The sequence below is a fragment of the Hyperolius riggenbachi genome, chromosome 9 (genome assembly GCF_040937935.1).
Source record: "Hyperolius riggenbachi isolate aHypRig1 chromosome 9, aHypRig1.pri, whole genome shotgun sequence".
Classification (NCBI taxonomy): Eukaryota; Metazoa; Chordata; class Amphibia; order Anura; family Hyperoliidae; genus Hyperolius; species Hyperolius riggenbachi.
Genome location: NC_090654.1, coordinates 46,622,286 through 46,638,110, shown reverse-complemented (window position 1 = coordinate 46,638,110; position 15,825 = coordinate 46,622,286). Strand labels below are relative to the sequence as shown.

General features: G+C 44.9%; 1 protein-coding gene across 4 annotated transcripts in view; it reads right to left on the bottom strand.

Moving 5' to 3' along the window:
* Positions 1–993: 993 nt before the first annotated feature.
* Positions 994–15,825, bottom strand: part of QRICH1 (glutamine rich 1) — an 89,678-nt gene continuing 74,846 nt past the window's right edge. For 3 of the 4 annotated variants that reach the window (XM_068252659.1, XM_068252663.1, XM_068252661.1), the window contains 3 exons: positions 11,650–11,804; positions 8,078–8,177; positions 994–1,944 (listed from right to left, as the gene is read on the bottom strand). In XM_068252659.1, the coding sequence (XP_068108760.1) occupies positions 1,752–1,944; positions 8,078–8,177; positions 11,650–11,804 (448 nt within the window). In that variant the 3' untranslated portion in view covers positions 994–1,751. The remainder of the gene's footprint in view (positions 1,945–8,077; positions 8,178–11,649; positions 11,805–15,825) is intronic. The other variant, XM_068252662.1, reaches the window with a different exon arrangement.

Here is a 15,825-nt window from a genome sequence, read left to right as displayed (position 1 = left end):
AGGCCTACTTGCTGCAAAACTAAGGAGAGTGGAGAGGAGAGTTCTAAGTTCCGCCCACAGAGGTATCAGAGCCACTTGCATTACAGGTGAGAGTGGCTTATTATGATTAGCTGCTTTTTGAAGAGAGGCTTCATGATTGGCCCAAGTGTGAGCAGAACGTTTTGCAGGACACGTGCTGCAACTCCCGCCCATGTAAGTATCAGAGCCACTCACAGCGAGTGGCTGCCTCTATTCAGTGACTGCTGCAATCTTCATGGAGCCCTGGATAGTGTAGAAGCGATTTTTCCAGCCTGGCTATGCAGCCCTAAAGAGGAACTCCAGCCTAAACAAACATACTGTCATTAAGTTAAATTAGTTATGTTAATTAAAATAGATAGGTAATATCTCTTACCCACCCTGTTTTAAAGGAACAGGCAAAGGTTTGTGATTTTATGGGGGCAGCCATCTTTTTGGTTGAAAGGAGGTGACTGGGAGCAAGAGACACAGTTCCAACTGTCCTGTGTGCTGATCACCCCTCCCAGTTGCTAGGCAACGTTAACAACAACATAGGAAATCCCATCATGCTTTGCACAGCATCAGGGAAAAAAGCCTGGGCAGTTTTCTTTGATGGGGCGGAGCTTAGCTAAAAATGCATCTAAAAATGATGCTTTGGTAAGAAAAACAAAGTTCTGATACTGTGAAACTGTTAAAGAAACACCAAGCCTTTTCAGTGCTGAGTAGATTTTTAGTCCGGAGGTTCACTTTAACCTTGTAGTCCACCAAATGTGTGTTTGTACTGTATCTCCAATGGGAGGACAGAGTTGCTCCTTTACAGCAGAGTATGTACCATGGCATTCTAGGGCCATTTTTAGGACAATTTCTGATATAGTAAACCACTTTTCCTGGTCCCTTGGTGTTACTATAACAAGATTATACTGTAGTTTACCTCTTGCAAATACGCAGAGATCTCCCCACACACACAATCCCAGACGCCAAATAAACCACACTGCTCAGTGGCATGTTAAAAAGACATGCGTCATTCTTAATAAAACAAGGAGCAATAAGAACAAAATGGAGAATTCTTAATATATCTGCAGTAGATACACAAGATTATTTTACAATAAATGTACAAGGGCTCACACGCCTGCAGTTTAAGGCCTTGATATCTGGGCCGGAGGAAAACATCAATAGATTTCGGCTTAGGAGATAGTTATCTTTGTCAGAATGTTTTTTTTTTCCTTTTTGTATACACAGAATATTATAAAAAAAATGATTTAAACCGTCAAGATTTTTTTTCCCTGCTAGAGAAACAGAATAAAAGTCTTTATGGAGCGTAGGCTGGAAATGAAGCAGCTCCGCCCACGAAAGTTCATCTTCTGGCAACCCTGCACCCCCCCCCCCTCCCCCCATAAAATACAGGAAGACAAAATGTATTGTCTTTAGGCTGCTATGTATACAAACGGGACCCCACTCAGTCCTCATTCTCCATCCAGATTCTTCTGGATCCCGGCATCTCCGGCAATAAACTTTCAATAGTTTGTCAAGATGCACTTTTTTGAACATTGTCTTATACTTTATTTTTTTTTGTTTACTTTTTTTTCTTTTTTTAAACAGCAGAAGCCTAAAAGGGCTTCATAACTACACCAATAATAATTATAATAAAAAAAAAAAAAAAAAAACAGAAAAAAAGTAGGCATCTTCTTTTAGTGTAAAAGTCTGTACACGTTTGTATTGTAATGTCACATTCCCCTCCGCGGGTGGGATCGGGGTCCTTAGTGCATGTTGGTGGCGTTTGAGATCGCGATGGCTTCCTGGATTTCACGGACAATCAGAATTCGGGCCAGCATCTGTTCCATCTGCTCTCGGCTGATTGGCTGGGTGGAGTACCAGATCGGACTGTTTGGGGCTACCACCGGCTCCGGTGTAAGGTAAAATGTGTCGTTCCGACCTTTCACACTCTGTGGGCTGGGGAGAGAAGGGAAAATGCTTTGTTAGAGGTGATGAAACAAAAAGTAATAAGGTTCAGCTCTCACTTGCGCTGGACCATGTGCTGACAGCGGGAGTGGACAGTGTAGTGTCCACTCTGATGGTCCACTTATAGCCAGCCAGGGGCAGATGAGTTACCACCATAGGCTATGTAGTGAATGCATTTGCCTGCCCAGGATTATCGTGGACTGTACAGAAGTATGGCCCACCTACTGCAATGCATCCAATGGACCCATTGCACACTGACTAGTGTGAGCGGCTCCTATTTTTAAAATAGGATTCACTCATTGTCAGTGTCCCGATGAGTGGAAAAAGGACAAATAAATGTCCATTCTCAGCTCAAGTGCGAACACAGCCTAAAGCTGGCCACACACCATACATTTTTTTAAATATCTGTTCAATTTAAGAATTGCAATCAATTTTTCTGACTGATTGTAAAATTTCAAAAACATGACCAATGTGCCACACACACGTTAAATTTTTCCCCAATTATGATAAAAATGATTGGAAACTGAGAAAATTGCTAGGGTGTGTATTTTAATAAATTGACACAGTGGTTCTCAACCTGTGTTCCGCGGACCCCGGGGGGTACATTGGCAGCTGTCAGGGGGTCCCCCAGGGGCCGCAGACAAAATGGTAGATCTCGCCCCCAGGAGAGAAGTGTCAAGCAGGAAGGCTCGGAGGCATGGGTGCGTGGACTCCTATCGCGGGGCTCTCCTCTTGTCCAGGCTCTCCATCGCCGCCTCGCGTCCAGTTGCCATGGTTCCCAGGCAGCCTCTCGTGACATCAGAGTTGCTGCCGGAAGTAACCATAGCGGGAATACACAGCGAGAGGAGTCTGCACGGGAACGGGGCTACGTAAGAATATACTGGGGTACCTATTGGCTCGCTAACTACACTGGGGCACCACCTGTACCTGACTATTCTGGGGCACCACCTGTACCTGACTATTCTGGGGCACCACCTGCACCTGGCTATTCTGGGGCACCTATAGCTCGCTAACTACACTGGGGCACCACCTGTACCTGACTATTCTGGGGCACCACCTGCACCTGGCTATCTATTTTGGGGCACCTATAGCTTGCTACCTACACTGGGGCACCACCTGTACCTGGCTATCTATACAGGAGCACCTATACCTCTCTGCCTACACTATGGCATCTGTACCTGGCTACCTACACTGGGGCACGTATACCTATGCTGGGGGCACCTGTACCTTGCTAACCTATACTGTGGGCACCCATGGCTGGATACCTATACTGGGGGCATCTATGCCTTGCTACCTATTCTGGGGAACCTATACCTGGATACCTATATGGGGGGCACCTACACCTAGCTAGGACAGGGGGTCAAGAGGTGACACAGGGGGACCTAGAGGGGGGGGGGCAAAAGAGGCACGGAGGGGGAGAAGATAGGTTTTAGGGGGAACAGAGATGAGACAGAGGTGGTCAAAAAGGCACAGGGGACAAAAGAGAATGGATTAGGGTTAAAAATGGACACGATCCTTATCTCATTTGTTAACCAGGGACTACCTGTATTTCCCTAACATTTGGCTCCACCCACATAATGCAATGGCCACGCCCACTTTGTCGCCTTCTTCGGTAGGGGGTACATTTGCCAAGGGATGACTCACAAAGGGGTACACGTGCTAAAAAGGTTGAGAACCACTGATCTAACACACACCAATCTTTAGAAAAAATGAAGAAAAATTTACAGCATTCCAGATCGATAAAAATTGGGGTGAAAAAAGGGAAACCAATTGCATTTTTTAGTCAAATGAAAAAAAAAAAAACCTTTCGATTTTTTCGGGAGATCCGATCATATTAATCGAATTGCCGTAAAATCGGATCTTGTATTGTATCGTGTGTGGCCACCTTGAGGCCGATTCAACTTCACAATGCCCCTCCAGCACAAATAAGGTTTCCACCATGTTTGGTTAGTGCTACAAAAATTAAAGAGGAACTGCAGTGAATAGAACGTAATGAATACAATTGCTTATTATTTACACAATATTTATAGATTTAGTCAGTGTTTGGCCATTGTAAAATCTTTCCTCTCCCTGATTTACATTCTGACATTTATCTTAGGTGGTGACATCTTTAGTGCTGTCAGGTGATGTTTGTGCATAGAACTCTCAGTAAATGAACATTTCACAAAGGGAGTGCTGTACGCTGGGCAGTTGGAAATAGCTGTTATTTCCCACAATGCAACCAGATTCACAGATAGGTACTGTCAGGACCTTGGTCATGACATCACATTGTGGGAGGTCACACAATATACAGATGTCCCTGATGATCTGTTTGATGATCTGTTTTCATGGGAAAGAGGGTATTAGCTATTGATTGGGATGAAGTACAATCCAAAGTTAAAAGTTCCTCTTTAATATTTGGACTGCTTAGGCTTTGAAAATAACAGCACTTATTTTTTTCGCAGACATCACTCAGCTCTCATACAACAGCCTATGGGGGCATGAAACTGGTAAGGTTGGGTAGTGCTGTGATTGTGCTCATTTGTGCTGCAAATATCATCACTAAGTCTTCTATAGTTTTTGAGTTATTCAAGTTTTCATAAAGGTTAAAAGTTCACTCAGCCCCCCCCCCCCCCCCCCCATCAGTACAAAGGCTGAGTGAACTTTTAACCTTTATAAAAACTTGAATAACCCAAAAACTGAATGATTTTTTTTTTTTGCAGCGGCAGCACAAATAAGCACAAGTCTGTAAGCCGTTGTACGGGGCTGGGTGGAGATCTTGTTTGGGGGAAAATAATTGCTTCAAAATCAAGGCAGAAAAATCTTAACATTTGCAGGACAAATTAGAAGAAGGAAATCAGAGAAGGGGACAAATGTATCACTAACCAAACAGGATAGAATCTTTATTGTTGACTGTAGGAAGGGTGGGGTGGGGGGAGGGGGGGCGGGATAGCTTCACAGAGCCGGCTGAATTTCCACTACATCAAATGTGTGTGTTTTCAGAAGTGCTGGAATATTATTCTGAATAATTCACCCTACCACCACTCCAGCACGGAGCCCGAGGACAGGATCGAGGGGCTTTCACTTACCTGCGTTTCATGTGACTCCATACAGCCAAAGCAGAAAGGAGGACGTATCGGAGTCACATGAAGCACATGTAAATGAACTCCCCCCCCCCCCCCCCCCCCTGTAACAGGTTTCCCATTCAAACGCCAACAATAGTTTTCCGTGTGTAACAATTACCAACTGAAGTTTATGGGTGCGCCTGTTACATGCAAAAAATAAATAATTCTGACAGCATACAACCCCCCCTCCCATATGTACTTCAAATTGAAAAAAGAAACACACACATAAAAATGTACATAGGAGCAGTTTTATAAATACATGTGATGAATCACCATATTCTAGTAGAAATTCACCCTAATTAAAGGAGTACTATCAAACTTTACCAATTTTTGTCTGTAGCAGAAATCAAAATTGCAATAACAGTCTGTGTGAAAACAGCATATCTTTCTGCTGTGCAGTGTAGCTTTTTTTTTTAAATATACCTTATAGACGGCATCTGACACACTGACGGCGACGGGTAATGGGGCAGCTCATTACGTGAGAGGAGATTCCTTTTTTACAGTGCGGCAGTGCATTATCCTACTTTCATGTTCCCCCACATCAGAGCGCACTATACAGCGAGTGACCCGCCGAAGCCTGCTATGAGGAGCGAGAGACAACCGCTCTCGCTCCTATTCTGACCAGCCAATCCGCCCCAGAGGGAGACTTCAGTGTGTCGGGCTGCCTATGCTACGCAACGGCAAGCATAAGCTGGAGGAGGGCGCGTCACTGCTCCTGAATGCATCAGAAGCAGGAGCCGAAGAGAAGGATCATGACGCGCCCTCCTCCAGCTTATGCTTGCCGTTGCGTAGCATAGGCAGCCCGACACACGGCGGATTGGCTGGGCAGAATAGGAGCGAGAGCGTTTTTAATCCGTTAACGCAGGCAATCAGTCCCAGAATGCAACAGAGGAACAATGTAGAAAGTTGAAAACTAAACTAAACTAAAAGAAAAAAAAATTACCTGCGTTTTCCTATGTGCTGTAACGCATTGAAAACGGATTAAAAACGCACACTCACTGCAGTGCAACGCATATCAAAATGCATTAAAACGCATACAACAAAACGTATGCTTTGAGCGTTCTCCAACGCAAGCTCTGATGTGAAAGAGCCCTCAGCCGATTTTTGGCCGATCGATCAAAAACGATCGACCAATCAACCGATTTGCGGCCGATTTCAATAGATCTGGCAGGCTGGAAAATCTAGGTCGATCTGTTGAGATTGCTTATTATTTTGCATTGGCCCTAATGGAAAACTGATGGAAAGAAAATGCCATCAGATCGATTTTCAATAGATTCCAAACTGAAATCTATTGGAAATCTGTTCCTAGTAAAAAAATGTTCCTAGACACATCAGATAGATCAGAAATCTAGCTGATGATCTATCTGCTGCTAATCTAACGAGTGTGTGGACACCTTTAGCAGAATAGCATGCTTTTCACCATAGTACATAGTGGAAAACACATGCAATTGAATTAAAGAGAACCAGAGATGAAGCACCCTCTTGTATTTTACCTTATAAATCAGTGGGAACATGACAGTAAACACCTAATCTGCTCTTTGTTTCATTGCTCTCTGTTTAATCTGACTGTTATCACCTCTGATAAGAATCCCCGACTGAGCACTCAGTCTAGCTTTTCTACGGAAAGATTATAGCTGAGTCTGTCTTCTGTAGTGTCTTTTCAAGCCCAAGCCTGCCCGCTTGTGGCTCTGCTATAATGACTCAGCTATAATTATTCCCTGCAAAGCCAGACTGAATGCTCAGTCCGGGATTCTTATCACAGCTGATAACAGGCAGATTTAGCAGTGAGGATGAAACAGAGAGCATGGTAAGTGTTTTCTCTAATGTTCTTACTGATATATATGGTAAAATACACCTGGGTGCTTCGTCTCTGGTTCCCTTTAAGTGTGACCCTGCTTGAGAGAAAGAAATAGGAGAAGTGAATTCCCCCAAATTCAGAGGTACGGGGCTTTTCAGGAGCTCAATTAGGAGAAGTCAAATTATTAGAATCATCACAGTAATAAATATTACATTAAAGTGGACCTGAACTCAGAACTTCCTCTCTGCTCTAAAAAAAATCAACAGCATAACAACCTTTAAAGAAAAACATTTTTGTTACAGCTGATGCAAATCCTGCAATAAATCTGCAGTGTGTCTACTTCATGCTTTCATGGAAGCAGGCGCTTCCACTGAGGCAGGGGGTAATACACCCCCCCCCCCCCATCTTAGTGGAAGCGCCGACCCTGGCTGCTTCCCCCATTTATTCCCCTAGTTTATGCAGAATTATGCATTTATTTTATATAAATATATGCAGCTAAATTGATTAATCGAACAAAGCTAAGGTTGGATTAGAGTTCATTTTCAAGCTGCACTTTCTATGATAACCACTAGAGGGCAGTGTGTAACTAAAAATAAACTGGTTTCTTTTTGTCCTAGATTTACAGTAAAACGAACAGCCTGGTAAACAAGGACAACAATATAGCTTTGTGCATGAATGAAAAATGAAGAATTCATTCGATAACTGCATCTGGCCTTTGTTGTAGTCAGTGACATAGGGACCGTTTCCACTAGCGCAAATTTGCATGCATTTTCTGCATGCAGATTCACATAACCAATACAAGTCAATGGACCTGTATCCACTAGCAGAAAAAAAAAAAAAAAAAATCTGCGCAGCAGCGCCATCAGAATTCGCACACCACAAGCATAATTTGCGATTCGCATTTTCGCTATGCACGTTGTCCATGCGAATTTAAAATTAATGTAAAAGCACACAGGCACTGACATGGTTAAATTCGCATACTTACAAAAATACGCGCAAATGCAGGAGTTTTCGTGTTAAAATTAGCATACAAACATGTACGAATTCGCATCCACATGCAAATTAGTTTAGGCGTTTTCCGCAACGGAATCTCACCGCACTAGTGGAAACGTAGCCGTACTGTAAATCCCTATTCGGGTATCATGAAACCTTCCCCTATACAGACACTTGATGGAAACACAGTAATGCTGTTGTGATGAATAGTAAAGAATAGATCACGTACCATTTGAAGAGGTAGAAATCATAAAGTTTGATGGGGCATCTCAGCGGGTTCTCAGGATTCTCCGTCTGCTCTGCATACATGTCATCTGTAATCGGAAAACCTGGAAAATTATTGAAAATGGAGTGTGAAGTTGGGCCACTCTCCCACTTTCACAACACCCCATTGACTGGCAACTCCTTCAGCCACGACGGGCCTCAGTATTACTTATGCATATGTGATCTGCCCAATCAGTGATCAGGAATGCTCCTATGAGTAGCTACGCGTCCAGCTGGAAGCAAGCACAGTAGTAAGTCGTAGATCTCGGCCAACACTTCGCATATGAGGCTTGATTCACTAAACCGTGATAACTCAAATCACACCTTATGAAAGATATCACACCTTATCAAAAGTAGCATAGCGAGCGCTACGAACCCGCAGGGGCTCAGGGCAGGACGAGTGCCATTGCTAATTAGCAAGCATAAGTTCGTAGCGCTCGCCATGCTACTCTGATAAGGCGTGATATCTTTGATAAGGTGGGATATTTGAGTTATCACGGTTTAGTGAATCAAGCCCATGATGTGAATGGCACGCAGAGGATCCTGTGGACTTCTGGGTAAGTCAACCATCCCCCCCCATCACCCGTGGTGACACTGAAGCAAAAAAAACAAAACTAAAAACTCATGATATAATGAATTGGTTGTGTAATACGGATAATTAATAGCACATTAGTAGCAAAGAAAATAGTGTCATTTTTATTTTCAGCTATATAGCTTTTTTTTTATAACATTGCATCATTCTCTAATAATTGCAGTTTCCACAATACACTCAGCATTCTAAATGATTTCACACAGCAGGCTAATGACCCTTTGAACTTTTCTCTGCAGAAAAACCATAAACAAAGAAGAAACAATGAGAGACAGTTGAGATAAGTGCTTCAAAAGACAGTGCTGTCCACGACTTTAATGCTAGGTACACACCATACCATTTTTTGGGCAGATTTACCTGCCAGATCAATTATTTCCAACATGTCCGATCTGAATGTCAATTGATTTTTCAATCTTTTTTTATGGATTTTTATAGAACTAAACAAAAATCAATTGGAAAATCAATAGAAATTCAGATCGGACATGTTGGAAATAATCGATCTGGCAGGCAAGTCTGCCAGAAAATTGTATGTGTGTACCTAGCAATAGTCACAGAGCTCAAAGAAGCTCTTTTGCATAGATGATAAATGAAGTTTCTTAACTCTTCCTGTACTGGAAACAATATGAGACTTATGTCTGTGCTAATGTTGTTTTATTTCTTAGCTGTACTACTCATACAAATCATATCATAAGTTTATTTTCACTTCAGATTCCCTTTAATCACCCCTTCATTACCATGTCTATTACGAGTAAGAGCATCCCTGGGTGATCTCTGTAATCCATTGTGTTCCTGCCTGTATCACCGCCACACCTGATGTGTAGTTTACAGTTCACAGATTTGGGGCAAGGATCTCAGAGAAGTAAATGATTTAGACACACACACAGCAGTGGGGTGTTCGGAGGGGACTGAACACAGCCAAACTGAAGAAGCTGCCACATGCCTCTTACAAATAAACAAAAATATTCGCCTCCTCCCGAGACTCCCCATGTCTTCCTACAGACCACCTCTGAATGCCGGGACCCCTTAGAGGTTCCCAGCTGCACTGCACTGGATGCCTTACACCTGCACAGCAGCACTAAGTAGGCACAAGGCATCCTGTGCAGTGTGGCTGTGCTTGTCCAGCGACAGGAGCTAGGCCGCGTGCACTCTTTGTGAGGTCCCTTGTCGAAGAGTTTGGGGTGGGGTCCCACCGCTGGATTGGTGGAGGCAAGAGGGACAGGGGAAGCCTCTGGAATATCCTGTGGCTTCCTTCTTCTGAGGCAAGTAGTCAATGGGTAAAGTGACCAGATTTTTCTTGGCTCAACCTGGGACGGAGATGGGGCGCTGCACCAAAAATAGGCGTGTCCATGACCAAGGCGGGGACAATGGGCATGTCCAGGACATGGTGTGGGCAGAGCGAACTGTAATGTAACTGAGGCAGTGGGCCAGAGTTTCCTCCCAAAACACAGATAGGCAATGTGACCCTAAATGTAATTAGGCAACGTTCCCCAAGCACATAAGAAAGCAGTGTTCCCACAATTGTGTAGTGAAATGGGAGATTTGCATCATGGCTCTCAGTCCGTGACATGACTATGTACTCTGTAAAGTGCTGCAGAAGATGCAAGTGCTACATAAATAAATAATAATGATATGGCGGGACAGTAGACTTTGACTATGGCCGGGATTAGATTGTCAGCCCCGTCAAGGACATGACTACATTCTCTGAAAATTGCTGCCTTAGATGCCAGTGCTATATAAATACATAATACCGTTGGACATTAGACTATGACCATAGTGGGATTAGATTGTGCACAAAATCTGCAGAAGCTGCTGATGCTACAGTATTAGCATCCCATTACATAATCATAAGCCCCCAAAATGCCAACTGCTGCAACAATAACCCCACAGTAGCAAATGCAGTCTCTATGACCATGTAGTAAAACAGCAGAAACCGGTTACTCAGACTCCGCAAATGGCAAATGACGCAAACAATACCTCATGCGGCCACAAAGTTCCACAGCTGGGACACCCAGCAGCCAAAAGTGGGACATAACCTGGGACACATTGCAGCCTGGGACAGGGGACCCTGAACCTGGGACGTGTCCCAGGTAAAATGGGACGTCTGGTCAGGGTACCATTGGGGCACTTTTTTCCCTTTAAGTTTTCTTTAACCGCCTCAGGACCATAGGATTGCACCCCCCTAGTGACCAGGCTTTTTTTTTACAATTCAGGTCACCGCAGCTTTAAGGGCTCGCTGCAGGGCCGTACAACTCAACACATAAGTGATTCCCCCCCCCCCCCCCTTTTCTGTCCACCAACAGACCTCTCTGTTAGTGGGCTCTGATCACTCCTGCTATGTTTGTTTTTTTATTTGATTTTTTTTATATTAAATTCCGTATTTTGTATTTATTTTTTCCCTCGCCCTCCTTCCCCCCCCCCCCCCCCCCCAGTCAATAACAGCGATCGGCTGTCATAGGCATCAGCCTATGAGAGGCGATCGCTCTCTGAGCCTCTCCAGGGGACAGCTAAGTGACACGGCTGTCCCCAGTACAGCGCTGCCATAGATTGCAGCGCTGTACAATGTAAATAGACAGCGGTTTCGCCATCAAACTGTCTCCTAGCGGCAATCACCGCTGGTAGACAGATGACGGAGCTCCGTCACTCAAGTGGGGGTGTGCGCACAATCCACTACTAAACCCTGCCCCAGGACTTGACGCCTTTTGGCGTATGCTGGCTCTGGGGCTGCCACCTTCCTGACGCCCATTGGCGTTAGGTGGTCGGTAAGAGGTATAACGACCACCAGTATAAATGGCAATATTCAATATCTGAAATACTTTTTCCCCAAGCCCTTGTTATTCCAGTATCTGGTAATTTGACTAGTGTCTCCTCAAAGAGAGCAGTTCTGAGTTGAATGAGAAGAGGAGGAGTTTGCTGCCTCTCTGGGCTGAGCTCTGGATTTACGCATTTACCTTTCTGCTGCCCCGTCTGGTGGACTCCGGGAGCCTTCAGGTACCGGATACTCGTACTCTTGTCCTTTGGGTTGGAAGGGTTCTTCTTCGTCTGCCGCAGGACCTTGGAGAAAGCCAGCCTCATGTGCTGATCCACCGTTTTCAACAGAAAGTACCTGGATGGGCCAGAGATATAGAAGGGTTAACAGAGGTGCCAATAGAGGAAGAAATGTAGCGGTCACTGCTGGGGTTCACTAAAAGGGGTTTACTTAGGGAAGAATGACATGCAGAATATTCCAGAGACACGTAACAGGTATTCATTCCCCAATTACACGGAGGTGTCAGGGTAGAAGACATACTGGGGGACATTCATCAAGAGTGTTTCTGAGACAAAATATTGGTAGGATTTTAGAAAGCCAGGCAGAACTGTCTCAGACATATTAAGAAATCACTAAATAGTGCAGTTTTCTTCTTAAACGGTTGTAAAATAGGAGTTAGGAAGGTTTCTCTGACAGTGCAGTGTGTGAGGGAAATTGCTGTTGCTATGGCAACCAATACATCTGCTGCATTACATCAATGCCCAGCACTGGAAGGATTAAGCACAGAATAGCTTCACAGGATCCAGCAGAGGGAGGAGTACTTCACAAATCATGCATAGCCTGCACTGCTGCACTATTTGTAGAAGTGCTATTAAGCGCTTCTTAATCTGCAGCAGTTTAGGGATGCATTTGCACTTTTCTGTAGTGAAGCTCTAGAAATTCACGCTAAACTGCCACTATTAAGTAGGATTTAAGAATTTTCTTATGCAGAACAGTTCCCCTGCTGGTTAGAACTGTTTAAGAAGAAAAGACTGTTGGTAATGCTTTGATAATCTGGCCCACTATGTGCTGAGGATCCGAGGCATCAAACTACCTATAAAAGCCTCTAGATCCTCCTGATCCACACACTGTCCGGGACCCTCCTTAACATCGGGGGCCACGCTCCTCTTCTGGCATGATGCTGCACCCACGCACACTAGCATGAGCAGCTCTGGCTAATGGCACAAGCGTTGCCGTACTCATGCCTAAACAGGAGAGAGGCCCTGAGGTTCCTACAGACAAGCCCTTGTCGGTAATATTCGGGGGGGTCAGCGCTTGATGACCAGGTATGGTGTGGGAAGCCTCTATAGGATCCAGAGGCTTACCTCTTAGGTATGTATTTACTTTTTTTACCCTATGTTCACCTTGGGTGTCCTTTAACCTCCCAGTCGTTCAATTTCTGCTGGATTTCTGTGCAAAAAGTGGGTCAATTAATCTTCATGAGTTTTTGGCCTAGAAGTTACCAAAATGTTAGAAACACACACACACACACACACACACACACACACACACACACACACACACACACACACACACACAGGATTAAACCATATCCACCCCATGGGTTGCTACACAGAGTGAGCGGGCCAGTTACACAAGTTCCTAAACTCAAGACCACAAAGCAGAGAAGACCATAAGGTCTCACTCATCCAAATGTCATACAACCTTTATTGCAAACATCCACTAAATGCGAATATCAACACACAGACATTTAAAACTTGCTGGGAGTACCACGAGTTGACCTTACATTGGTTGATCAACCACCAACACGCACGCCGTCCACACCACCTCGCTCACACACCCCATGCTGTTTGTACCGGTACATAAGCTGGATCAATTAAAATGGCTAGTAACTAATGAGGACTTCATATAGTATGTAATAAAGAGTTCTAGACATTACACTTTGCACAATAGTCACTTAATGTAGGGGACATCCTGTCCTCAATCTATCAGATGCTCTGACTGCAGTCTGACTGGATTAGCAACATGCTTGTTTCAGGGTTGAGACACAAACACTACTGCTATCAGAGGATCAACAGGACTGCCAGGCAATTGGTATTGTTTAAATGGAGCCTACATATGCCATTCACTTCACGTGTCCTTTAACCACTTGTGGACCAGCAGTCTATGGCCCCTTAAAGGGATACTGTAGGGGGGTCGGGGGAAAATAAGTTGAACTTACCCGGGGCTTCTAATGGTCCCCCACAGACATCCTGTGCCCACGCAGCCGCTCACCGATGCTCCGGCCCCGCCTCCGATTCACTTCTGGAATTTCAGACTTTAAAGTCTGAAAACCACTGTGCCTGTGTTGCCGTGTCCTCGATCCCGCTGATGTCACCAGGAGTGTATAGTACAAGCCCAGTATGGTCTGTGTCTGCGCAGTACGCTCCTGGTGACATCAGCGTGAGCGAGGACACGGCAACGCAGGCGCAGTGGTTTTCAGACTTTAAAGTCTGAAATTCCAGAAGTGAACCGGAGGCGGGGCCGGAGCATCGGTGAGTGGCTGCGCGGGCGCAGGATGTCTGCAGGGGACTGTTAGAAGCCCCGGGTAAGTTCAACTCATTTTACCCCGACCTCCCTACAGTATCCCTTTAAAGGGTCAGATCACTTTTTTTTCTAAAAAAAGAAAAACCAAGCTGCGATCACAGAGTGGCTAAGTGATGACACTGTCAAGAGCCAAGACCAGTGGACGGAGCTGAAGGAACGGCACAGCGGCGCTAGCGACAAAACCACGTCGCACTAGTGGTTGAAATTTACGCAGGGATGCGTAAATCCCTGGCAGGGATCCCTGGCAGGGATAACAGCTCCCAAACAGGGTGTAGATGTCAACTAGCAAGGTCTGGAACCAGGTACAGTAAGGATACGCAAGGCTCTACACTACTCAGAGCTGCCACTAGCAAGGCTCTACGGATCCTCAATGTTTGGCTGGACTTACTGGTCTGTAAGCCAAGCCACGCCTCCTCCTGCCACACCCCACTGGGTGATGATCACTAACCCTCATGTGTTACCAACAAACACAGAATGCCTTTAGATACGGCACCAGACTGGTATAAGTGAATAAATATCCATCTTTATTTATCAAAAAAAACATTAAAAACTATTAAAAAAAAAAAAAAGAGTATCCACGGTAGGGTATAATAATATCACAAATAATATGTCAGCCAATAAACAATATATCCACAGGGGGTCCTCAGAGTACTATACAAGGTGCTGATGGTGTTGTAAAGTGCTTTTAACAAGTAAAAAAAAAAGAGTGTGTTCCTTGCGCTTTTAACTCCAGGCAACCAAAAACAGTCAAATCCAGAAAATCTCTAGTCCACACCAGGAATTCACAAATTGTGCTGCTCCGTATGAGGGAGTGTACAAAGTGTTATCTGGAAAAGAAGGAGCGCTCTAAGTGCGTTACCAGAGTGGGACTTTAATTGCGCATAAAAGTATTTACTTACAGAATGGAAGATTTAAAAACGCTTATCAGCGGGTAGGCAACCCGCTACACTCCTCTGCGTCAAAGTTGCACGCGCCGTGGCCAGCAGCAGCGTGTCCGATGGAATCAGGAAGTTCGTCTTACGAGGCGGTGGGCGGGGCCTAGGATCGTGGTGCGTGTGACGTCATGACGCGTTTCGGCGCTCTGCGCCTTCATCAGATGACGTCACGCGCACAGGAAGGCGGATTTATATCCGCATAGAAGCTGTTGTTATGACAACTAATGGTGAACTTTTGAACAAACTTTATTGTTCGTTTGGAGTAGGTGCAAGCTAATCAGCCCGCTGTGCCGTTCAAAATTGCATGTGTTTAGGCAATGGCAGCTGGCTCATGCAATTTTGAACGGCACAGCGGGCTGATTAGCTTGCACCTACTCCAAACGAACAATAAAGTTTGTTCAAAAGTTCACCATTAGTTGTCATAACAACAGCTTCTATGCGGATATAAATCCGCCTTCCTGTGCGCGTGACGTCATCTGATGAAGGCGCAGAGCGCCGAAACGCGTCATGACGTCACACGCACCACGATCCTAGGCCCCGCCCACCGCCTCGTAAGACGAACTTCCTGATTCCATCGGACACGCTGCTGCTGGCCACGGCGCATGCAACTTTGACGCAGAGGAGTGTAGCGGGTTGCCTACCCGCTGATAAGCGTTTTTAAATCTTCCATTCTGTAAGTAAATACTTTTATGCGCAATTAAAGTCCCACTCTGGTAACGCACTTAGAGCGCTCCTTCTTTTCCAGATAACGCTTTTAACAAGTAGTATGTGCAAAATACAAATTATATACAAACAGGGTGAAACCAGTGGGCAAATAGCAATGTGAGAACAATGCCAAGTCAAGGAGGAAAAGAGGT